The sequence below is a fragment of the Synchytrium microbalum genome, assembly GCF_006535985.1.
Source record: "Synchytrium microbalum strain JEL517 chromosome Unknown SmJEL517_scf0018, whole genome shotgun sequence".
Lineage (NCBI taxonomy): Eukaryota > Fungi > Chytridiomycota > Chytridiomycetes > Synchytriales > Synchytriaceae > Synchytrium > Synchytrium microbalum.
The window spans coordinates 137,412-160,960 of NW_022158367.1; the positions used below are offsets into that span (position 1 = coordinate 137,412).

Here is a 23,549-nt window from a genome sequence, read left to right on the forward strand (position 1 = left end):
CCGAAATTTTGCGGTTATAATATATCAGGATTCGATGACCGACTCCCTTTTCCACCAAGTGCAACACTTGTCTTGACGCGTCATCTTCAATAATTCAAACCATTCATTTGACCATTCGACAAGGAGCAAACTTACAATAATGTTGGCAGCTAGAAGCGCAGGACCTGTCTCATTGCCAATTGAGGCTGCATTCTCTCCTTACACCGACAATGGAGGGTAAGCCGAATTCATGTCATTGCTTAAATCTGAAATATTGTCAGAGTCTCAAGAACAGCACAATGAGGAGACAATATCCTACTAATTCTGATAATTTCTACTCATAGAACGACTGTATGTATTGCTGGAGAAGATTATTGCATTGCTGCAGGAGACACAAGACAGAGTGAAGGCTATTCCATCAATGCTCGATACGTTCCCAAAACATTCCAACTGTATGTCTGTTGTTGGCAGATCAGTATCTAAAGCATTATTATTCAACCTTACATTCATCAATAATCAGATCAAATGGAACCGTATTGGCCTCAACTGGGATGGCTGCTGATGCAAGAACACTCGTCAAAGTATTGGAACAACGACTTGAGGTATAGCATTCGAAGACCATACCTATACCGCATTCATATCGTCTATTCAAATTGCTGATACTTATAATCCTCGTAGTGGTATAAACACCAACACGAAAAACCAATGAGCCCACCTGCACTCGCTCAAATGCTATCCACCATCTTGTACGGCAAACGATTCTTCCCATACTATACCTTTAATGCTGTAGCTGGTGTCGATCTCGAGGGAAAAGGTTGCATCTTCACTTATGATCCTGTCGGAAACATGGAACGAGTAGGATGGGATGCTAGTGGTTCTGCTGGTAACCTAATACAACCATTCCTTGACAATCAGGTACGTGTTTACGTGTATTTGCGTTTATTCGTGGTATCCATGCCTGATATACTCATACCCTTTTAATACTCTTCACACCAAAGGTTGGATTCAAACATCAACCTACTCATATACAAGGATTCCTACCCCTTGAAGCTGCACTCAAGTTGGTCAAGGATGCCTTTACTTCAGCTACTGAGCGTGATATCCATACTGGTGACTTTTTGGATATCTACATCATCAAGGCTGATGGTGTTGTAAAGCAAACATATGATCTAAAGAAGGATTAAGTAAGCCAATACAGATGATTGTGTACATTTGAAACCACATTGTGTGTGACTTGAGAGTGTTCTTGATTAATGCCATCAGCAATGTCGAGTGCGAATCTAGATTCCGAGGTGACTGCTTGGGAGGATGGCTATGCTCGGAATGTGCTAGCACTTGCTCGCACTTCACTTAATTGTGCTAACATAAATTGCTATAGTGGCATGAAAGCATGATTCCTGGCATAACTCCTCGCGTTTGGTTCTTGGCATGTCCATCACAGTCACTCTCCAAACCCCAAACACCCTCAAAACAATTAGTGACCACACCCGAAAGTTTCAGCAATAGCTAGAAGAATGATCGGGGGAACAGATGAGATACAGACAAAATGGGAGTTGGAGTGAGAGCTAGGCCTCTCAACACCAACGAAATATCAACTAAAGCCAAAGCTGTTTGGGTCGTCAGAGAGGATGCTGGCAGTATCTCCGAGCTCAATCCATGAAAGCTGGGACCCACGCAGTCATTTAGGATACCTCAACTTAAATTACTACATCTTATAGTTCTTACATAACAGGAATACCACGATTTAAGAGACCGACATAACGACATTGTTAACAAGGCTGTGGGCCGTATGTTCAATATCACGCCATTCCAATTATTAATGATCTGATGAGCGATGACTTTTGGAAATGGGCCAGCGAACCGCTGCTAAGGAACGCCATTACCCACTCCCTAAACTCATAAGCATTCTTTACGAGAATGAAGGTTTGGAAAGACAGTGATGGTCTCGCTGCCTATACTAATTTGTTATAACGAAGGGAGAACTATTTTATAATGTGGCTGGTATATATGGAGTAAAAGACAACTTTTTGTGGTTACCCTATGACCACGAGTGGACGAAAGCATTTATTTTCGAAAGAAAACGTGAATGGTTCCGGAAATTCTGGAAAATGTCAGGTAGACCACTTTATCAGTGTGATGTTCCAAACGTGTAATGAAAGGTGGCAATGACACTCCCTTGACTAGACTTTTCACTCCTATTACTGCCACTCTGCGTACAAGCAACACCCGAATCACCAATCCCACCACGAATTCGCGTAGTTCTTCAATACAAGACTTGCTTTGAAACATGCATGTGATTAATTGCTCATGCAACAATCTCGATAAATTTGAAGGACAAATGGAACTGAAAATGCAGATTGCGTATACTTGAAACCGTATTGGACTGATACCGTTGAAGTTTGGTGACTGTTTATTTGAGAACCCAATATTTGCCGCGGCGCGATACAAAACCATGACGAATACTTATATTTTGCCATGACGCGTCATGACGGAACGCGTTGTCCGGTTCACTAACTGCCGCCTGATTGAAAGTTGGGCGCTTGGGTCTTGATGCATCCAGAATTGGGGGTTTTTGCAGGCGTTCACTTCGCATCCCAAGTTCTTTGACTCATCGGCTTTCATGATGGAAGTTCGCCTTCTGGATCAGAGATCGATTTGATCTTAATCGGAAGTTGGGGTGGAGATCGACAGATTTTAAATGCACACTTAAAACACTTGACCAAGTGCCCAAAGTGTGACTGTGTACCTGATGTCGCAATTGAAACAAAGGTTGGAACGAGAAATATATAGAAATTTGAACAGCCAAGGTACGAATATATAATTTCGTTTTCACTTTCTGCAGCGACCGCTATCTGGCGTTGGTCACTTCCGCCCCTTTGTTTCGTGACTCATGTCTTTAAAACACCTGCTTTAGGACATTGGAATATATGACGATATGTCGGAACCACCGTCGAATACGCTATTAGCTGTGCCAACTTCATATACCACCACCAAGCGACAACGACGAAATTCCTCGCAGCAGCAACTTGGACCATATTCGATATCAAAAACACTAGGCACAGGTGCCTTTTCGAAAGTGAAGCTGGGGATTCATGCTAATACCGGCTCCAAGGTTTGAACCTTCTTTCCACACTCTTAGACTTGGTCTGACCAAATAACACACTACTAGGTCGCTGTAAAAATAATAAACAAGGAGCAATTCAAACGCATGGCTGAAGAAGCAATCAAAGTTGACAGGAAACGTGCTGAAGTCAGGCCGCTTCATATTACTGAAGATATGAGGACGGCTCCACGAAGTCCCGTTCCAAACTTGGATACCAATCTACTTCCCGAAGTAAAACTCATGATGAAATTGGATCATCCCAGCATTACGCAGCTGTATAGCGTGTATGATACGCCAGAGGAGATGTTTCTTGTTATGGAATATGCTGAAGGGCGAGACCTTATGGCGCATGTGAAAGCAAAAGGACATCTCAATGAGTGTGAAGCCCGACTTCTGTTTCGTCAGGTGAATTCAAATGGATTTTACTCAAAGCTCTAGCTTCCTGACATGCTATTCAATCGTTAGCTGGTATCGGCGCTTGATCACTGCCATTTAGCGGGTGTCATACATAGGGACCTGAAGATGGAAAACATTCTAATGGACGCATCGAATGAAAATGTCATGTTGACTGATTTCGGACTAGGTCGAATGACTTCCAACATTGACGATTACCTGCAGGTGAGCTGCACGGTGGATGGAACTGACTTGCAACGACGAAAAAAATACACACTAAAGACAATCATGGCTGTATAGACATTCTGTGGAACACCAGCCTACGCTGCTATTGAATTGATAAATGGGAAGCCGGTAGGTACAAAAGTGGTCCCAATCACGAGGAAAAACTAACGCCTAAACCCTGTTGCTCACGCACAGTATTTGGGAGACAAGACAGACATATGGGCTTTAGGAGTTATACTATATGTTTTGGTTACTGGCAAATTGGTAAGAATCAAGTGTTCTCTTGGCCCGAAAAACAAAACATTGAACTTCTCTTCTGATAGCCATTTCATGGCAGTACCATTGCTGAAGTATATGGCAAAATTAATTCCTTGTCATATGAGGTACCTCCAGAATTCTCACCTGGTACGTTTTATGAGGAAATTTAGTCTGCGAAACCTCATCAAAACAAAGTTTGGGTATCTCGGAAGGGTCATTGCCCACCAATCAAAACCACAATTCCTTACATTTTCACTTAAATAGAGTTACGGGACCTGTTTCGGCGGATATTCACTAGACGCCCAAAGCATAGAATTGATATGGAAGGTCTGAGATGGCATCCTTGGACGAATAGAGACAACCACGAACCACCTGCGCGTGTCAAACCGCAAGCCGCTGCCAAGCCACAACAACCAGGTCAAGAAAATACAGTAGACACCTCAGTAGCTTCTGTACGACATGATAATGGTGTGGTAATTTATACAATTCGTGAACATGAGGCTACCCACTATGAACAATCACAAGCCAGACCTGCCGGACCAATGTCGTATCAAAGTGACGCGACTTCACCATATGGATCGCCAAATTCGCCAAGCATCATGCCTGATAGTGGATCCCGACGTGGCTCTGTGACGTCGTCAACCCGCCGAAATAGCCTGTTTAATCGCACATCCCGAACCACTAATGGTTCCACTACTCAGTCGACCACATCAAAACAACCTCCAATCAATAGAAGAAGAGCCAATACTAGTGATGGACGACGGAATTCCCTGCCACTTTCGTTTGGACAATTTAGTAGTGGCACATCATCTGTCACTAGTCGAAAAAGAAACTCGGTCGCCGTTGTCACCAATGGCCTTTTAGGATCGCGTAGACGGTCTAGTGATGCTCCTGGCAATGGGCGGAGACGGTCTGGAGATGCTCCCGATAGTCCAAGTAGTGCCAAGGAAGTGGAATCGTTTCGAGTAGTCATTCCTGCCATGATGTCAGATTACAACACGGCTGTCAACGCAACATCATCCAAAAACTTGAAGCAAGCACCTCCGACGTCCGAAGTTGAATGGTTTGATCGCATGACGCAGGTGATGAAATTTGATCCAATAACCATGGAACCATTGATTCTGGACATGTCATACAAAGCCGTTGATACTGGAACCATGAACAGTCGATTTAATACTGATGCTTCCAAGACAAGTCTATCATCCGCTCCAAGCTACCAAACCCTTCGAACAACCGCACCACAAACACCAGTAATGATGAGAGTAGCAGGCTCAAGAACCGTATCGGCATCGTCAAATGTATCATCAAACCAATCCGTAAACATGGATTCCATGAAACGTAAAGTCCATGAACTCGCATCCTCAAACACTACTATGGGTCGACTAGGTTCCGAGTCACTCAAACGGAATGGCAAACCAGACTTTGTATCTGTCGGATCCATGTACTCTGCCTCAACACTGGCATCAACTCTCGGACGATCACCATCTAAGCTCACATCTCTTGAACCATCCTGTGACGAAATCCAAGCCTTCCATTTATTGCATCTGCCTGCATCTGATATCCGCACTGTACGATTCCCATTCACTGCTTCAACCACATCATCCTTCGAACCCGCTGCCTTATTCAAGGAGGTCCATCGTGCTCTACTCATTCTCCGTGGATCGCAAGGCTCGAATGTTGAAGTACTATTCACTCGACCCTCCCCACAAAGCTATACCTTGAATTGTGTTGCTCGCAGATGTAAAGATCCATCGTTGAGTCCTGAAGATGCTATAGTAGAGTTCGAGATTGAAGTGTGTCGTGTCTGGCTCATGAAGCTTTATGGAATCAAGATTACTAGGACTAGTGGTCGAGTTGAAGATTTCAAGTATTATAAGGAGATCATAGTAGGATCGCTACGTATATGATGAGGCTTAGTTGGGCCATACTTATTATTATCATCAAGAAGGTGTAATTTGGACGCACTATTACTATTATGTGTATATGAAAACACGTAAACATAATCAACGAATGAGAATCACAAATAAAAAACGACAGTAAATAGTATCAGCAAGGGATTCTTGTGCAGCTGTTGCTCTAGAGAGCTCTAGAGTTGCTCTCATCTGTTCTTGACATTTTGACATTGTGAACGCTTTTGACCTACGACTTGAAGTAGTGAAGAGTTTAGAAGTTTATAGTCGCCTCTCACAGTCATATCTTATAAATAGGTCCATTCACGTATTAATCACTGGAGCGTTGCAGCTTCTGTTGAAGAAACTGACGGGGTGTTTTGACAAGGCCAGTAAGAGAAACCAGATCCTCAAATTTAAGGCAGGAACACTTCATACATATATAAACTATAGTTTTGGATGCCTCCAGGACATCCTTATGGCGTATTGGAAACCCGGTCTGATTTCCTGCTGTGTCAAATTACAGAGGCCAGTCCTCGCTACTTGGTTTTTGGAATAATACGTGAGCAAGCGAGCTTTTGAAGAGCTAGCAGCTGGCATACAAAGTGCTATAGGATGCATCCACGTGTTATGTGTCTTATCTCGATAGTCGGTTGATGGCCGATACCTCCAAAAACGTTTCGAGTTCAAGCAAGCTAAATCGGGTTTTTGAAGATTACGGCGTCAGGAGAACCTCACAGGGGTTCAAAAGCGGATCATGACATTGTATCATATATGCGAGGTCGTTGCTGGTGTCGCCTTCACGCACAAATGTCATCACATATCCGATTTTATGGGAATGATCACGTTCACTTTTCATGGGTCTTACTTAGATGGAGAGAGCTTACAAATTCACATATGCCTTCTGCATTGCTCTCTTCAAGACAACATTTCTGAAAACCCAAATCGTTCCGAAATTGTTTTCGGTCTTTTACTTTTAGTTGTCCAGTTATACTTGCGTGCGCCTAGCGCCTACAACCGACTGTCGCGCTACTGATTTGACTGGAAGAGTGACTCGACAGCAACTAACAAAAATCGGTAAATTAATTTCGGCATTTCCAGTTTTCTGAGAAATAGCGTAGAGGAGAGTTGAAGGTGTAACGGAGTCGCTTTGCATTGCAGGAAACCCAATATTATCACGTTGAGGTACATCGATGTATGACGGCTAGTCGGATTCGCGTTACGTGAGCTAGTGCACCATCTTAAGCTTGAGCTTAAGCATTGCCAACCGTGAACCATTGCAATCTTTTATGAGAGGCGTTTTTTATCTGAGATGATTTGACTAGTTACTTCCCAACCACAACCAATGCTTTTGAATTCCAACAACACAGAAAACTAGACCACAAAATAGGAACAATCCACGAATCAGCAACTATCTACATCCCTTACGCACCAAGTTTCTCCTCAATGTTCTTGTGATAGACAAGACGAAGCGTCTTTGAGAAATCATTCCCCATGAAAGAGACATTTCGAATCATAGTCAGCCCTTCTTCTTGAATCTGCCAAGTCTCAGTCCAGTTCCAATTGTACTTGGAAGACGACTTGGTGACTTGAACCAGGACTTCATAAGTCAAGCGGTCCATGGTGGTTTCTGCTTTGACTACGATGTCCCCCCACCACGGATGTGCTGAGCCATGACCAGTAGAGAGCTTGTCAAAGTTGTAGCTTTCCTTGTATCCGAAATTGTCAACTTGGTAAACTAAAAAATTGTTAGAGCCGCGACTGAGTCCAGAGCTGGCGTGTTGAAGCGTTTGAATCAACCCGCTCGCACAGTCATAGACTATAGAGCCGTCGACTCTTAGTAATCTTGTAAAGCATTCCAAGGGAGCATTACACCTACTTTTAGGCTCGACGCTGTCATGTGTGATTTCCAGAGTTGGTGTGTACAGAGCGACATACTAGAAACGAGAAGAGAAGTCATCAGACAACGATTCAAGTTCAAGCCCACATAAAAAGCGCTCACTTTACGAGCCGGCCACGACATTCCCATTGCTGTAAGTACATCAACGTATGGTGTTGAAGCTTGACAGTTTTCGACCTAATAATTGTGACGCATCAGCGTCAAGACAATAGGACACAATGCAAACCACTCATAGACTCCACGTACCCATTTACCGTCATATCCTTGTAGGCTCTTGTTCTGCATCTTGTACGTTTGTAAAATTTGAAAGTGTTGATGTTGTTGGATCCACAACATTTCAGCTCCAACCAAGCACCAGAAGGAAAATGATTGCTGCCAGGCGATTAAGATCAGCTGCATCGCTACTCCGTCACTACTGCAGCTGCAAGACAGAATGGGACGACAAGTTTGTTGGAAGTGTGAAATTCTACAATGGACAAGTGCTTGTCGGCAAAGGTAAGCCAAGATCACCAATACATCGATCCATATCTAAGTGTCCTCTAACTACTCCTCCTCCAGGAACGTCCGATTGGCCTGCTGATCTCGAAGTTAGCAACGACATCAAATCAAAGTTTCCTGAAAAGTCGACACGATTCAATTTCTCGGATTCTCCTGATGGAAGCATTACAGTGCTAGATGGACAAGTGAATCCAAGTACTCCACATGTCGTGGTATGCACGCATCAGTCGAAAGATGCCCGATGTGGGAAACACGGAAATGAGATTTACGAAATGTTCAAGTCGATGGCTTCGGAAAACATATGTTAGTGCTGGTTTACGTGTTGATTGATGGATTTATAGCTGTGGTGGACGATGCGCGTTGATTCTCCAACCTTGGTTCTCGCAAATATATCGCTTTTTTGTTGAAGTCCATTGACATCGTATTACCTATATAGCTCTTCATAAGTCATCGCATTTTGGTGGTCACAAGTATGCGGGAAACGTAATAGGTGAGCTGCATAGATCTTACAGTGTCCGGACAACCTTCAAATTAATCGCAACCATTCATCCAACATCGCACTTTCTCCTGGCCCTCAACTCACTCTTCACCACCAACCCACCTAGTATACCCACCTGGCGACTGGTACGGCCTAATCACATCTGAAAACGCCAAGGACTTTTGGAAGACAGTCATGCTAGATCGTAAAGTGTTGTGGAAGAATTGGAGGGGAAGGTACGTCTAAATCGGTACGTCCAAATCATTCCTTACCTCCCAACCAAGCATTAATATGTCTTTATCTAGGATGGGCCTGACGCAAGAGCAGCAACGAGCACTACATACATCATACCAACCAAACGCCAACACAATCAACATATCATACCGCCTCAGAGACGATTCAATACATCAGCTGAAGGTGCCAATAGGTAAAAAGATCATGGAAGTCGGCGTTGAGCATGAACTCAACGAGGGCGAATGTGGGGGTAATTTAGAGTGTGCGACGTGTCACGTCGTCCTACCAAAATCATACTATGATAAACTGCCAGCACCGAGTATTGCAGAAGAGGACATGCTAGAGTATGCCATGGGGTTGTCTGATACCAGCAGGCTGTCTTGCCAGCTTGTGGCATCGCCGGAATTAGAAGGATGTGAGTTTTTTATACCACAAAAGAAGACTGCAAAACCACCACCATCATCTGCATACTATAATTCATCTTTATAACTACTTTGTTATGTAAACGTCCCTACAATGTTAGATACAGCTCTCATAATAGAGGAAAAGGATTGAACGTGGCCATATCGTCCATTTCTTCATCGAGGCGTTTCATCAACCTGTATATGTATTCGAGCAGTTGAAGTTGCGGTCAGGAAGCAGCTGTGGCGAACACAATAAAAATCAACTAATCACTTGTTATCGCTTTCAGCTTGACGCTCATCTGTTAGCTAAAACGTCTGCAAACACATTCCAGCAGAAACACACTGAAAAGCCAAAAGCCCACTGACACTACTTTTGACGGCAAGACTCGATGTTGTTTTACTCTCAATCATCAGTTACGCCGCTGTAGCTAGGTCCTTAAGCACTGGATTGGACCCTGCGCTTCACCTAACGCCTTTAAGCAGTTTGAAGCCTTGTGGCCAAGGAGACACTATAAAACTTACTATCCAATAACCAGCAGCCATCAGTGAACACATAAAATATCATTATACAGGCTTCTCTCCCAGCTTTATCATGTATCCAAAAATCGAATGATTTCCTGTGTCAAATTACCGAGTCCAGTCCTCGGTAATTGGTTTCTTAAAGAATACGTGAGCAGCAGAGGTTCTGAAGATCTCAAATCCAGCATACACGATATTTAAGCGTGTGTGCAAGCGCTGTATGTCTTGTCTTGAAGGTCTTTTGTTGACCGATACCTCCAAAAATGCTTTGGCATCAAGCAGGATAAATGGGTTTTTTGAAGATTACGGCGTCAGAAGAGCTTTCCAGACCTTCAGAAGCGAAACGAGGCGTCTCCGCATGTGCACAGAGACGATCCTGGTGTCGCCTTTACGTACAAGTGTCGTCAAATACACGATCTTACAGCAATTGTCACATTTGTTTGTCGAAGAATATCAGATGCAGAGAGCTCCCGAAATCATATATGTCTGCTATATTTCCCTATAAAAACAACATTTCTGAAAACCCGATGCGCTCCGAACTTGTTTTGCCGAAATTTACTATTCGCTGTCGTCTGTGCGCCTCGCGCCTGCAACCTACTGTCACGCTACTGATTCGACTTAAATAGTGACTCGACAGTTACGAGCAAATCTCGGTAGATTAATATCGGCACATTCCATTTTCGTCGCCAACAACAGCTCCCTTCTCAGTCTTGGTGTGATAGGCAATACCAAGCGTCGTTAAGAAATTATTGTCCGTGAAGTAGACACACAGGACAAACCCAAAAAAAACCACCTGCCACACCACACTCCGTCTATATAACTACCATCTCATGTAAGAGGTCACACAATGTTTAGATACAGCCCCCATAATAGAAGAACAAAAAAATGTTCGCGATAAGAGTAAAACGATGAATGTGGCTACAGAGTGGTACCAGCAATGCGGAATTCGTCCGTTTCTTCATCATACTGGTACTTGACTAGATCAGCCCCATACGGCTTCGGCTTGAGACAATACAGCGTGTGCAGCGGGACGTCCAGATTGGGCATCTCTTCTAACGGCACACCCCAGAAATAAGCCAAGATAGTTCTCATGACCTAAGAGTTGTTGCATGTTTGTTTAGTTACGAAGCGTTGAGATGCTTTGAATCTTTTTTTGTTGTCATAGTACAAACAAAACCTGAAGAATCTCCTAGTGGACACTCACCACATTGTGAGAAACTATCAGTACATCAGTTTCCATTCGTTCTAGCTCCACTATAATGCTCCTTAGACGTTCGATGACATCCTAAAAATATCAAAATTTGAGATACGCTGACAGGACAACAAAGAGCTGAAACAGTGTCACAATATTGACACATACCAAGTACGATTCACCACCTGGACCTGGGTATCGATACATCAACTTGTTTGCTTTACGGGCTGATGCTTCACCAGGGTAATTCTTTTCAATCTCATCCTAAGACAGAATAGTATCAACAACGAAAAGAGCTACTAGTCATGAAGTGATAAAACGCTTACATATGTCATATTCTCACATAGTCCAGAATATATTTCATTCAGTGCCTTGACATTCTTGATATCGTAACGCTAACCAAAAAATGTTAGCAGGAATTATCGCAAGAACGAAGCTCTTAAGCCAAGCACTACGGCACATACATCATCAAAATAAGCGGCAGTATCTATAGTCCTTCTTAGCGTGCTCGTCCATATAGACAACGAATGATGATGAGCCTCTGTTCCGAAGTTACCATCATCGACATCATCTTCTATAGGTATTAAATCTCCATCTTCATTCCGCTCTAATTCGTCTTCTACTTTTGGTAGCGGATGTAACTTTTCAATGAATTTGGTAAGGGCTAGCGAGTATCGATCACCAGCAGCTGTGAGGGGTGGATCACCACCGATTCGATCATATAGATTATACACTAATATTGCAGTAACGTGAGTTTCAAATGTGTGCAAAGCAAAGAGAAAAGACTTTGTCGATCGTACAATTGGCAGACTTCTAAACACACCTGATTGTCCATGCCTTGTCAGATAAATTGTCCTCTCTTTGATATGTATCTGCATCAGGTAGAATACACATTGAGAGGGCAGATATCCATGAATGTTATGTGCTATAACCTTCTTTCCGACATTGACAATCTTGATATACCTAGCAGATACAAAAAAGCCGATGTTCATCAAAACGAGCAATTTGTTTCTAATCCCACAACAACTTACGACAACCCCTGCTTCTCCTCTTCCTCTCCAATAGTCTGATATGCACCCTCATAAGCCTTTATCCGAGCCTTGAAATCCCTTATAGCTTCATCCGGAGGCATATGGATATAATCAGGCCCTCTCAACTTCATCTGTATATTCTGCTCTAGCACGGCAGCATCGTCACAAATGCTCTCAACGAACAGCGCATGTACATGTTTCTCTTTCGCAGCTCGATCCAGCACACTCTTTCGTCGCTCGACAGTAGAGTTCGTTGCATCGTGTATAGCGACACGTCCCTGTCCATTCCTCAACCATATAAAGACTTCTTCCAGCGTATCCATTGCAAGTCTATCACGTAAATCACGTGCAGATTCGTTTTGTGGATCAAAGAAGGTGGCGTCGTGTTGCGTGCCACCTGCACCTGACTGTTGTGGAAGGATTACGGGAGAAGCTGGGCCTGGATGAGATGTCCCTTTTTGCAGATGTGAGATATGTGATTTTAAGATTAGAGGCGGTGGTTTTAGTGTTGGGTCAGTTTGAGACGGAGGCGGTTTTGGATATTCTAGTGCTGGATCAGTAGGAGATAGTGCAAAGTGTGGGACTCTTGGTGGTGGTAGAGTTTCAGCTGGGATTTCGGGAGAGTTGGAAGCTGCATGGACTCTCCTCCTGTTACCGACATTGAATATTCTAGCGGTGAAGCCACACCATGTCAGATATCGAGCTAGCTTTTTGCAAATATCTAATTTGGCACGGAAGCAAGAAAGTGTCAGATCCGGTCTTTGAGTACTGGTTGCAAGATCAAGATAGATCAATCTAGGATTTACATGATTTTCCGCGAGCTGGTAGTCCAACCTGTAGAAATATACAGGTCAGAATGTGTGTCGACCTGTTATCAACTGTAATTCACACCAAACACCTACCATGAAAATGATTAACTTTGGGCCCAGTTCATTTCGTTGCTCCAGAATATCTATATGCATACATAGTCAATGAATTAGATGTACTTGATCTCCAATACATAAGCTGAATCCCCCCGATAATCAAACCAACCAAAACATCAAATTTAAATGTACGAGATGTCAACCCCCTGGCAAACAGGACCGCAGACGCGTACCTCTAGATATTTTCCTATCCAAGCTCGAAGGCGTATCTGACCTTGGCACTGTGTTTCGAGGGACTGGCGAGTCGGGCGACAGATTTAAAGATCGTGCGGTTTCGATAAGCTCTCTGCCGACAGGATCACTATCAAAGGCAGGGAAGAGGACTACTGTTCTTGGATTCGGAGATGACTCTCTTCGTCGGGGAGTTGGAATTGATATGTCATTCATCTTGAGCTGTGTGCTTTTTAGAGTCAAGCAGTTGACGTGTGCTGTTTCGTGCATAACGAAGTTAACAAGAGCCAGCAGACGCAAGATCAGTGATGTTTATAAGATTAGCGTCGCGAAATTACGCGCAGATCTCCTTATCACCTGATACTCAAAAGCCAAAAACTAGCTCAGCGGAAGACCCGTACATTTTTCAGGCCAATTATAATAGATTAGTACATAAAGCGGAAACAAAGAAAAATACTTGGACTGCCACCAGCACCACCAAATTCGATTTACTTTGTCGCAGCCCTCATGGCGTCAACATTCTCAAACTCATCAATATCAGTCACCCACTTTGGTGCTCCTTGTTGCTCAAACTGATCTAGATGCCATTCCAGATCTTCCAGGTAGTCCTTCTCCGCTATCCAAACGTACACATGAGCGTCGACGATATCATTGTTGGACAGCGTGACTTTAACTGGAGTGCGCTGATAGTCCTCTCCTTCAAACACATCTAGTATATCAACCTCCTTTTGTGTCTGCACATAGGCAAGGTGTCCTTCTACTTGATGATCGGGTGAAGCGGTAATGGCTGGATAGACTGCGTCTTTCACTCGTCTCCGATAGTAGCCCTACGTTGATACTGGTGGTAAGACTGTGGAAAATGGCAACTCTGGAGCGTTTCGGCATTTAAAATTTAAAAATCATTTACGGCGTGAAAACTACCGTCAAAGTTCTGGCAAACGTTCGACTTTGCAATCTTGCAAATGTTGATTCAAATGTTCTCTAGTCAATGCTGTCAAGAACAGTACCTTGAGCACGGCCGGCACCATTTTCGGTTGCGTAAAAGCAGATCCAAAGTGCCTCGATATCTAGAAACCCGGTTGAGAAAATTAGAACTGTGCTTCCTTCAATGTGAGACATCCTTGATGCCAACTAAATCAATCATAATAATCAAGTTCGCGACCTACTACGCGAGAGTAGACCAGGGGAGATTGTAAAGTTCCGTAAAAGAACAGTGGTACTGGTTTGTCAGTCATTGTTTCTGATTGTCGCTGTCAGCGGAGATCAATATAAGCGGAGGTCTCAAACATCTATAGAAGGCGGTTCTTTTTGAAGATATGAACATTTGATCATATGATACGTGATTTAACCTAGATCTTGCGCTATAGTTCGTATTCGACGTTGCTGGTGACAAGAAATGGTCGTGTCAACTTTCACTCACACACCACTCAGGAAATGTGAGCCTCAACTTGCTTGATTTTCCCGCCATTCGTTCTATTCATGACGACTCTAACTTTAATTACTCTCACTAACAACCACAATCCCTTCCCTGTCAAGCTGCTGTTTCTTGATCGCCCTTCGAGCTTGATCTTTAGCAGCTCGTTCACGTCGCAACCTCGAAACATCCAAAAACACGCGATGCTCTCTAGCCAGCTCCTGATTACGCTCCTCCAGTTTCAGCTTGCTAGTAAGCAAATCTTGAGCACTAATCGCCATGCGACGTAGTTCTGATTCCATTTTGATGTTCTGCTCTTCAAGTTCTTGGTAGTGCTGGTGGAGGTACAGTATTGCTTTCTAGAAGAGGTTGATGGTGATCAGTATCGTTGCTAGAATAGTGCCTTTTCTTGCGTGGGTCTTACCTCATGAGCAGCAGCCTCCATCACCTTGACGCGTTGATCAGCTACTTGTTGCAGTTCTAATCGCTCGTTCATCATCTGTTGCTCTAGCTGTAGAATCTTTGTTTCGTGCGATTCAGCAGCTTGCTTCATGTCCCTGTGAATTTGAGCGATTTCTGTTTGATGTTGGTCTCGTCGAGCCTAGATTAACAACGAAAAGGATCAATCATCTTGTTGGCGTTTCCACTCGAAAGCATGTCATATCCTTGATGCTGAATATTTACAGGCTTATCAATTGATCAACATACCACAATATCACCCAACTCTGCGATTTCTGTATGTTTTGCTTCGATTTTACTCTCCAAATCAGCCGCGACTTGCTTTAAATCTATTTAAAGGAATCGTTGAGCCACCAAAGTCTTCAAAGATTAAAAAGACCAGCCTGAATGCACCTTCAATTCTAGCAAGATTTTCACGCTCCTTGATCGCACGAGCTGCCTTGTATGCATCAAGATCACGTTTCTCAGCGTCCGCTAGCTGATTTATAGCATCCTGTCTGGCTGCCTTCTTGGATTCCAGATATCGGACATAGTCAGCCTGCACAAAAAGTGGTCAAAGATTTTAGTGGATTGTTGGTTCTACACACCACTCGGATTAATCTCCTACATACCGCATCTCGCTCTGTCGTATCTATTTCATTACGATACCAGTCGTTTTCTTTCTTGCTAGTATGAAGAAATGTCTGTGAGTGAACGAGTTTCATTTCTTTTCCACAATGCCGCAAACCTACTAGTATTCACATTCAGAGCGATACCTCGCCAACTCTTTATCTAAAGCATCTAATCTATATATCAAATATTAGTTTTGTCCCTTGTTGAGCCTACGTTCGCGAGATATTCACCTGCTTTTCAACAGTTTCTCATCCAAATCTTCAATCTTGAGTTCGACTGATTCAGATGCTTTACCCAACAAACGCGTTAAACCAGTCAAGACAATGGTAGTTGATGGTTCATTAGCTGAAACTTTGGACTCTGCTGTCTCTTTAGTCTTACTCTTGCCCTTTTTCTTTGAAGACATTTTTGGTGTTGATTGATGGGAGGAAAAAACTTCCGAATCAGATTTGAAGCATTAATACCTCGAGGTCTAATCAGTTAAACAATACCTAAAATGCTTACAACGAGTCCGCTGAAGAGGTTGATATGATTTACAGCAGGACGTACTCCGGTCAAAAAACAGGAAACAACACTTGGACTACATAACACCAGTACCATCCGAATCTCCGACCTTCTTTTAACACCATTCCTTTCCCCTGCTGAAGACAAACTCTACAAATCCACAGAGTGAGGAGCCGAGTCATTCATTCGTTCCTGTGCAGATGTTGATCTACCGAGGTCCTCGTTTCCAAAACGGAAACCAGCAAACGGAAGCCAAACATAGACAAGATCGCAGCTTCTTGGACAAGGTCTTGACAAGGCAAACAAGCATCTTGAAATAATTTACTCTATTCATTGAGAGACTTGAGTACGACTAAACCACACAGAAAACCACAAAGCCTGGAACCCGACTAAAAACCACATAGAGAGACAACCACAAAGTAACCTCAACAAAACCCATCACACAACCACCAGCAGTGACCCCACGCGCTCAATACTCATACTCGCACTCCCCCTGCAAACAATCCAACCTCGCCCTCGCGTCCAGCCAACGCCCCACATCCTCCAACCTCTGTCCGCGCCTCTCCAACCCCTCACGCACAAAGCGCAACGGGTCCTTTAATGACTCAATGGGGTACGCAGGACGCTGGTTACGGATCAGCACAGCGCGATCACCAACCACGAACGGTCTGCCTTTCAAAGACGTGACTTCACGAATAAATTCACCGAATCGCTGGTATGATTTACCGGCGATTGATTTCGAGGATTCGAAGAGGTGGTATACGTGGACCTGCAAGTGTGAGTATGACTCGTTAGGTATTCGAATATGTATATCGTTCGTTTTTTTTTTGGATTTTGTTACCTGATCCTCCATCATCTCCAAGCGCACCGGCGAGTTCTTGAATCGCTCGAAAGCCCAATAGATGCTCTCATCACGTAGTCGTTCGGCCTCACCGATTTGAATGAGGACGGGACAGATGGGGACGTTTGGATCCTCCTTGGCATATAAGGGAGACACGTATGGGTTTGGCATATCATCATTATGCTTTACGTATGGGAAAAGGCGGTCCTTGTTGGTATGCTTGGGGTCTAGACATGGTTTGAGAAAGTTTTCAGCTCACCATTACCACAAGGCTACAGACACGTCAGAGAATGTAAAGTAGCAAACACGATAATCACACCTTTGGTCCTTGTAGGCAGGTAGTCCCACTTCCCATTATCCAAAAACGACGGCATCAAATGCGTCAAATCCAACCACGGCGCAATCCCACATATCCCAGCCGGCATCGGGAACTTTCCTGCGTGATCACGGATATACAGCATGGCTGCCCACGCAAGTCCACCACCAGCCGAATCTTATCACCAAAAAAAACGAATCAGCTGCGTGCCTCATGGGTAATGTGTGAATCTAAACAACACCCAAAAACTCACCACCCATAAACACAATCTGCTCCGGCGCATATCTATAATTGACAGGCGACGGCGGATCCACCAGATACAGATACGCACACAGCACATCCTGCAGCGCGAGCGGAAACACATGTTTGGGCGCCAGGCGATATCGTGGCGCGAATATCCTCGCCTGGGCATGTTTGCTCATTCGCCACGTAATCGGGCGATGACTTGCAGGCGATCCGACTACGTATGCGCCACCATGGATGTAGAGAATCACACGTTCAGCAGGCTGGTGTTTGGATTGCTTGAGACGGGCGTCTTGTACCCATTCGGCGCGGATGGTGCCTGTTGCTTGGTCGGGGGTCATGCCGTCGAGGATGAGGTGGGAGAGGCGCGGGATTGTTGTGTGTTCGACCCATGCTCTGCCGGGTGGGAGGGGGTCTGTTGGTGTGATGTGTTAGTGAGTGAGGATGATGTTTTTAACAATGAGGAATTCAATGCGACGGTATGGATTCTTACTAATGAATTTCTCATTCACAGGCTGTAAGAGATCGAGCCTATCGACTCCGAGCTTCATGGCGTTTCGGAATGTTTTGACCTTCATTTCCTAGCGAGCGAGAGACATATTTGTTGAGTCGATTATTCGATACATTATATCAAATTCAAGCAAATTAACGCATTTGACCAGCTTTACTCTTTCATCACTACCAAAAACTCCATGTGACAGACAATTACGTTCACAAATGACCACAATCACCACAATCACACTTACATAAAGAGGAGACCAGGTAGGTCGTTTCGAGCTTCCCAGACCATCCGACATGACTTAAACACAGATAAACTACGTGTAAACGTTCGTAGGAGCTCCCAATGGCAAACACGTTTCGAAATGTTGATGAAAAGCCGCCTTCAAAGCTTTACGGAGAGCAGGTCAAATGTAGTGTCCTGGCTTGATATAGATAGTTCTTGAGGCTGCTGGCTTGATTTTATATCCTGACCTTGCTTCCTGCTTGCACTTTCACGTTGAAATGGAAAGTGCGTCGGTTGCCGAAACTCCACGCAAGTTGTACCCGTAACAAAATTACAATGCCCGCAGGCTAGAGCAATTTCCGCATTCAGCCTATACTGCAGGGTCATACCATCCCAGTTAGAAAGCTATCTTGAATATGTAATCTACTGTTTTCATTGACTATATATACTGCAAACTTATTAAACAAACAGAAACCCAACCACCCTTCTGCATCTGTCACCCGCCAACAACAGGCGACTCCCCCTTCTTCCTCGTCGAATCAGCCTCATCCAACCACTTCGCAACGTCCTCCAAAGTCTGTCCCTTCTTCTCCAGCCCGTCCCTCACGTATTTCAACGGATCCTCTAGTTTCTCAACGGGGTACGCAGGTCGTTGATTCCTAATCATGATACTTCGAGTTCCTATTTCGAATGGTTTGCCTGATGTGACTTCGCGGACAAAGTTTCCAAGATGTTGGTATGAGCGGCCTGCGATGGATTTGGATGTTACAAAGAGGTGGTAGACGTGAACCTATGAGATGGTGTGAGATCAAAGTCAGACATGCAGATGGATTCCGAAATTGATTTTCGCCTTACCATGTCTTCATAAACTTCTAATCGCACAGGTGAATTCTTGAATCGTTCCATAGCCCAGTACAAGTTCTCATCACGTAATCGTTCTACTTCTCCAATTTGTATCAGCATGGGACATATTGGCTTTGTTGGTTCCTCTTTTGCGTATAGAGGCGATACATATGGGTTTGGCAGATCAGCGTTACTCTTTACATATGGGAATTTACGATCTTTATTGACGTGTTTAGGATCTAGGAGAGAAAAAAATGTCAGGCTGAAGACCGCAAAAAAGAACTAACAAGTACTGATTGTATACCTTTCGTCTCACTTGGCAGATAATCCCACTTCCCATTATCCAAAAACGACGGCATAGAATGCGTCAAATCCAACCACGGCGCAATACCCGCCACACCAGCCGGCATAGGAAACTCATCAGGATGATCGCGTATATACAGCATTGCCGACCACACAAGTCCACCACCCGCGGAATCACCCATGAACACAATCTGATCAGGCCGATACTTGTGCTGCGTCGACAATGGCGGATTGATTAAAAACGAGTAGGCACTTAGTACATCTTGTAGGGCTAATGGGAAGATATGCTTTGGAGCGAGGCGATAGTCGACAGCTAGGACACGGGCTTGACTGTGTTTGGAGACTCGCCATGTTAGGAAGCGATGTGTGCCTATTTTCAAAATATAAAAGAGTTAACAAACCGCGTGAGTCAGCGCGGAGGGAAGACGCTGTTGATCTACCTGGACTGCCTACTATGTATGCGCCACCATGCACGTAGAGGATGATACGTTCAGCTGGTGCTTCTTTTGGTAGTTTCATGCGTTGATCTTGGACCCATTCTGCACGGAAGGTTCCTTTACATTGGTCGGCAGTCATGCCTTCCAGCACTAGGTCTTCCTTGCGAGATATTTTCAAGTGCTGGATGAAAGCTTTGCCAGGCGGTATTGGCACTAGATAAGAGAGGGAGCGTAAGAATTGGAGTTGGAGTGATGCAAGTCAGAAGTGGACTTGGAGTGATGCAAGAGTCCAGCCAGGAACGATGCAATATATTCAACAACCCGTGCAAATACTGCACAAATAAGCAGGACTTTGTCTGGCGAGAAGATGCACACTACTCACTGACGACATTGTTAACCAACAGTTGGGCCCGATCGATATTGTTTACTTGATTTTGCAGAATAGAGCGCAAGGTATTCATCTTTACAGTCTATAAAGCAATAAGAACTATCAGGCTTTCGATAAAATATAGTTGTAATCCAAGAGGCAAGTAATTATGCCTTTAAACATTGTAACTCGAATCTCCAAAAAAGCATGCAAGCAAATGTAGCAAATAATACTCCACCGCATGTTGGCATTTTACCTCAAAAGGCGACCAAGTTGGCCTGCGCCTGTCAGCCGACATATCAAACAATCCACCAGTGATGCTCTGGAAGCTGATTTGTCGTCGTTGAGCTGCAGCTAAAGCGACAAGTTGCAGCGGGTTTGGGTTGCGTGATGAGCAGCGATTGAGGCGAACAGCACGGTTTACGAGGCTCCTAAGTGGCAGTATTGTGGTGGCCTTGTTTAGTGTGTAGCTTGTTGTAATGGACCTCACGACGATGTTCATTGGATGCTGGTAAATCGAGTATGGTTTTACCATTTGGGAAAGGTCAAATTGGGAGTGTTTATGAGATAAAGTATACTGAAAACACGTATATTGGATTATTCTATGCGACTTTGAAGCGTTTATATTACTGCACTAGTCCCATCAGATAAAGAGCTGATTTCGTGATTTCGTGCACATTTTCAAACAAAGCTAGACAACGAATGGGGCCACGAGATCGCAACGAAGAAGCTTCTGCCTCCCTTTTAGAGTCTCAAAATGATGGTACGAAGTATACACCTGCGTTCAATTACTTGTGTTTAAACTTTAAAAGCTCACAATGTTGAAACTAGCAAACGTTGACTCCCTGTTCAACAAGGTCCGAGCCATAAAAGGCGTCTCAATGTCCATACACGACGACGTCAGATCCCAAAACACGTAACCCTTCCCTATTCCAACATCTGATCAACACATATCTGAAACATTCCATACATTAGACTACTCGACGGCCTAACAGGCTCAATGGACAATGTACAATCAAGACTCAAATCAACATTCAACCGAGTCACCATCATGATGAAGAAACCTCATAACAGAAACTTTTGCTGGATGGTCGCTGGAATGGTGTTTGTCTTTTTCGTGCTGTATTGGATGGCGTCCCGAAGGGGGAAGGAGATACCTGATCAGTAATATATTGGTCGTGTATATGAGGCTTAGTATGGTTTAGCTGTCTGATTGTGTTATTATGCACACACCTTGTACAAATGAATGGATTTTATATTTCATCTTGCTCCAACAAACACCAAGTTGCAACACAGCCACCAATATCCACCAATTTCCTGCTTTACCAAGTTTCTCGGAGCACCAATCGCACTCTGCTGAATGTGTCTGTCGCGTCATACAAAGGCAGGTCTAATGTCGACGAGACTAGTCATGTCCTGATCCTGTTCCAAGAGCAGATTTTGTAAGCTCAAGGGAACGAACGGGAGAGATTGAGTGTTGAATTGCCCTTTTGTGGTTTAACGTGATCCTGATATTGCCTGTTGTTGCATGGCTACAGAGCTATATTGATCTCTAAGGCTCCTAAGTCTTTGTTTGCTAGCATGGAGAACAATGTAGGCGGCAAGAAGTTGTAAGCAGCAACGAAGAAACTGTGAAGTATTACGCACAGCCATGGTCCATCTCTGATAATAACGCAACAATCTGAAATCATTGACAAACCCACAAAATCTGTACGGTATTCCACAATGTTGATATTACGTCCTGCAGAATGGTGAAGGTCCTCACGTACTCTGTTACTATCGCTGAAGATCTCATTACAGCTTATAAATCACCGCGACAGAATGTACCGTAATCTACTTGTCGTGATGCTCAATTAGGAATAAAATCAGAAGTCATGGAAACGTAGATAATACTAGAAAACACTAGATTTACTGTATTGCTTAGAATTCAAATGTACTCTGAAAATATAATCTGCCCACCCTGTCTCGAGAAAACGACTTTAACAGGTGATCTCTATTGGCATTCAATTGAAAGAAACGCCGCAGCGCCATCCTCATATACCCTCTTGAAGTCGACTACATAGCAGGTAGCTATAGCTGCATCTTACACTTATAATGCCATCAGGTAACAACTTTGTTTTGTATGTTTTGTGTCGAGGTCGAAAGCTCCTAGTTCCAGCACGATTGGTGGACTGGAGGAGGTTCACTTCGCTAGAATCTGTTTGAAACTCACTGATCCAGTCTCCTTATATGTTGGAATACCCTTCACATACTCTGATTCATTAACATCAAAAACCACATTTTGCCAACATTTGCTAACCCCATCATCCAATCACTTTCATAATTAGAAGGCACAGTGTCGGATGCAATCATCAAATCATTCTTCAATGCTGTCAGAGCTGGCAACTCTGCCATGGTATCTCGATGTTTGGACAAGTATCCTGAGCTGGCTCTTGTCCAAAGTGAAGAATATTTCGAGATTCCCCATCATATTGCTGCTATTATTGGTGACGATAGAAGTCGAATGAATGGGCTCTCGGCTGCTATGTCGTTGTATGCTATGAGTGAGGATGAGAATGAGAAGAAGAAATACAGTGAATTCATTGCTGTATTGCTCAAGGTATGATGTAGCAACTATACGAAAAGGCGCTTAATCATAAGCAAATGCTATTTTCACTCTTTGGGATATGAAAACAAATGTAAATATCAGCATACACTGATACATCATCCGCACGCGTCTTTAGAAGCTGCCATCAGCCAACCTCTTGAATGACACCCGCTTTGGCTCTCAAAACAATACAGCGCTCCATCTCGCTTCATGTCTCGGCTTGAGCGACGCCGTCATGCGCATCATGGTCCAAGGTGCTTCGGCACTCTTGACCAACGCAGCTGGCAAGACTGCCTGGGACGTAGCTCAGGAAGCACGTCGCAACAACATTTCGGGAAACGATATGATTGTCACTATGGAATGGTGCATGAAGGCTCAAGGCGCATACTATATTAGTAAGACGCCAGCTGCTCCACAACAACTCCCCACTGCCATGATGATGGTGGCTCCAGCTGCTGAACTGAGAGCTGCAGAACCAACAATTCAAGAAGATATGGAGCGTCCCTTGCATGAAAGCACACCAGAAAGAAAGCCCGTTGTGAGAAAATTCGGTGATCTCCATCGTAGGCCTACCGCCACTATGGATAAGAGAGCTCGACGCATATTCTTTCAAAATGTAGATTTGCCGAAGAATGCTTGAAGAATGAGAAATTTATCCGACCCTTCTCAGTTGTACCAAATTTGTAAAGTTTCCGCCTGAGC

The 23,549-nt window shown here is 44.0% G+C and overlaps 9 protein-coding genes across 9 annotated transcripts; 4 read left to right on the forward strand and 5 right to left on the reverse strand.

Annotated features, from left to right (window-relative positions):
- Positions 1-139: 139 nt before the first annotated feature.
- On the forward strand, positions 140-1,163 carry SmJEL517_g03440 (uncharacterized protein; the record flags this gene model as incomplete). The annotated part of the gene is made up of 5 exons (XM_031169368.1): positions 140-216; positions 324-431; positions 500-581; positions 658-894; positions 978-1,163. The coding sequence occupies 5 exons, from the start codon at positions 140-142 to the stop codon at positions 1,161-1,163; spliced, it is 690 nt and encodes a 229-aa protein (XP_031024624.1).
- A 1,751-nt stretch (positions 1,164-2,914) lies between these two features.
- SmJEL517_g03441 (uncharacterized protein) lies at positions 2,915-5,865 on the forward strand (the record flags this gene model as incomplete). Its single annotated transcript, XM_031169369.1, has 7 exons — positions 2,915-3,091; positions 3,149-3,487; positions 3,548-3,700; positions 3,776-3,829; positions 3,896-3,964; positions 4,024-4,105; positions 4,223-5,865. The coding sequence occupies 7 exons, from the start codon at positions 2,915-2,917 to the stop codon at positions 5,863-5,865; spliced, it is 2,517 nt and encodes an 838-aa protein (XP_031024625.1).
- A 2,247-nt stretch (positions 5,866-8,112) lies between these two features.
- Positions 8,113-9,446, forward strand: SmJEL517_g03442 (uncharacterized protein; the record flags this gene model as incomplete). Its single annotated transcript, XM_031169370.1, has 5 exons — positions 8,113-8,242; positions 8,306-8,548; positions 8,682-8,735; positions 8,851-8,959; positions 9,029-9,446. 5 exons carry the CDS (start codon positions 8,113-8,115, stop codon positions 9,444-9,446), a joined length of 954 nt encoding a protein of 317 aa, XP_031024622.1.
- Positions 9,447-10,798: 1,352 nt separating this feature from the next.
- SmJEL517_g03443 (uncharacterized protein) lies at positions 10,799-13,413 on the reverse strand (the record flags this gene model as incomplete). Its single annotated transcript, XM_031169371.1, has 10 exons — positions 10,799-10,975; positions 11,085-11,165; positions 11,241-11,336; positions 11,399-11,467; positions 11,537-11,805; positions 11,896-12,035; positions 12,104-12,824; positions 12,910-12,937; positions 13,006-13,055; positions 13,200-13,413. 10 exons carry the CDS (start codon positions 13,411-13,413, stop codon positions 10,799-10,801), a joined length of 1,845 nt encoding a protein of 614 aa, XP_031024623.1.
- Positions 13,414-13,685: 272 nt separating this feature from the next.
- SmJEL517_g03444 (uncharacterized protein) lies at positions 13,686-14,432 on the reverse strand (the record flags this gene model as incomplete). The annotated part of the gene is made up of 3 exons (XM_031169372.1): positions 13,686-14,024; positions 14,205-14,264; positions 14,364-14,432. 3 exons carry the CDS (start codon positions 14,430-14,432, stop codon positions 13,686-13,688), a joined length of 468 nt encoding a protein of 155 aa, XP_031024620.1.
- A 259-nt stretch (positions 14,433-14,691) lies between these two features.
- Positions 14,692-16,088, reverse strand: SmJEL517_g03445 (uncharacterized protein; the record flags this gene model as incomplete). Its single annotated transcript, XM_031169373.1, has 7 exons — positions 14,692-14,970; positions 15,036-15,212; positions 15,320-15,399; positions 15,464-15,608; positions 15,682-15,736; positions 15,802-15,855; positions 15,913-16,088. The coding sequence occupies 7 exons, from the start codon at positions 16,086-16,088 to the stop codon at positions 14,692-14,694; spliced, it is 966 nt and encodes a 321-aa protein (XP_031024621.1).
- A 567-nt stretch (positions 16,089-16,655) lies between these two features.
- SmJEL517_g03446 (uncharacterized protein) lies at positions 16,656-18,383 on the reverse strand (the record flags this gene model as incomplete). The annotated part of the gene is made up of 6 exons (XM_031169374.1): positions 16,656-16,955; positions 17,028-17,254; positions 17,347-17,520; positions 17,597-18,001; positions 18,080-18,167; positions 18,255-18,383. 6 exons carry the CDS (start codon positions 18,381-18,383, stop codon positions 16,656-16,658), a joined length of 1,323 nt encoding a protein of 440 aa, XP_031024618.1.
- Positions 18,384-18,806: 423 nt separating this feature from the next.
- SmJEL517_g03447 (uncharacterized protein) lies at positions 18,807-20,762 on the reverse strand (the record flags this gene model as incomplete). Its single annotated transcript, XM_031169375.1, has 6 exons — positions 18,807-19,100; positions 19,166-19,392; positions 19,458-19,826; positions 19,897-20,106; positions 20,276-20,363; positions 20,517-20,762. 6 exons carry the CDS (start codon positions 20,760-20,762, stop codon positions 18,807-18,809), a joined length of 1,434 nt encoding a protein of 477 aa, XP_031024619.1.
- A 200-nt stretch (positions 20,763-20,962) lies between these two features.
- Positions 20,963-21,428, forward strand: SmJEL517_g03448 (uncharacterized protein; the record flags this gene model as incomplete). The annotated part of the gene is made up of 3 exons (XM_031169376.1): positions 20,963-21,023; positions 21,092-21,176; positions 21,236-21,428. The coding sequence occupies 3 exons, from the start codon at positions 20,963-20,965 to the stop codon at positions 21,426-21,428; spliced, it is 339 nt and encodes a 112-aa protein (XP_031024626.1).
- Between the last annotated feature and the right edge of the window lie 2,121 nt (positions 21,429-23,549).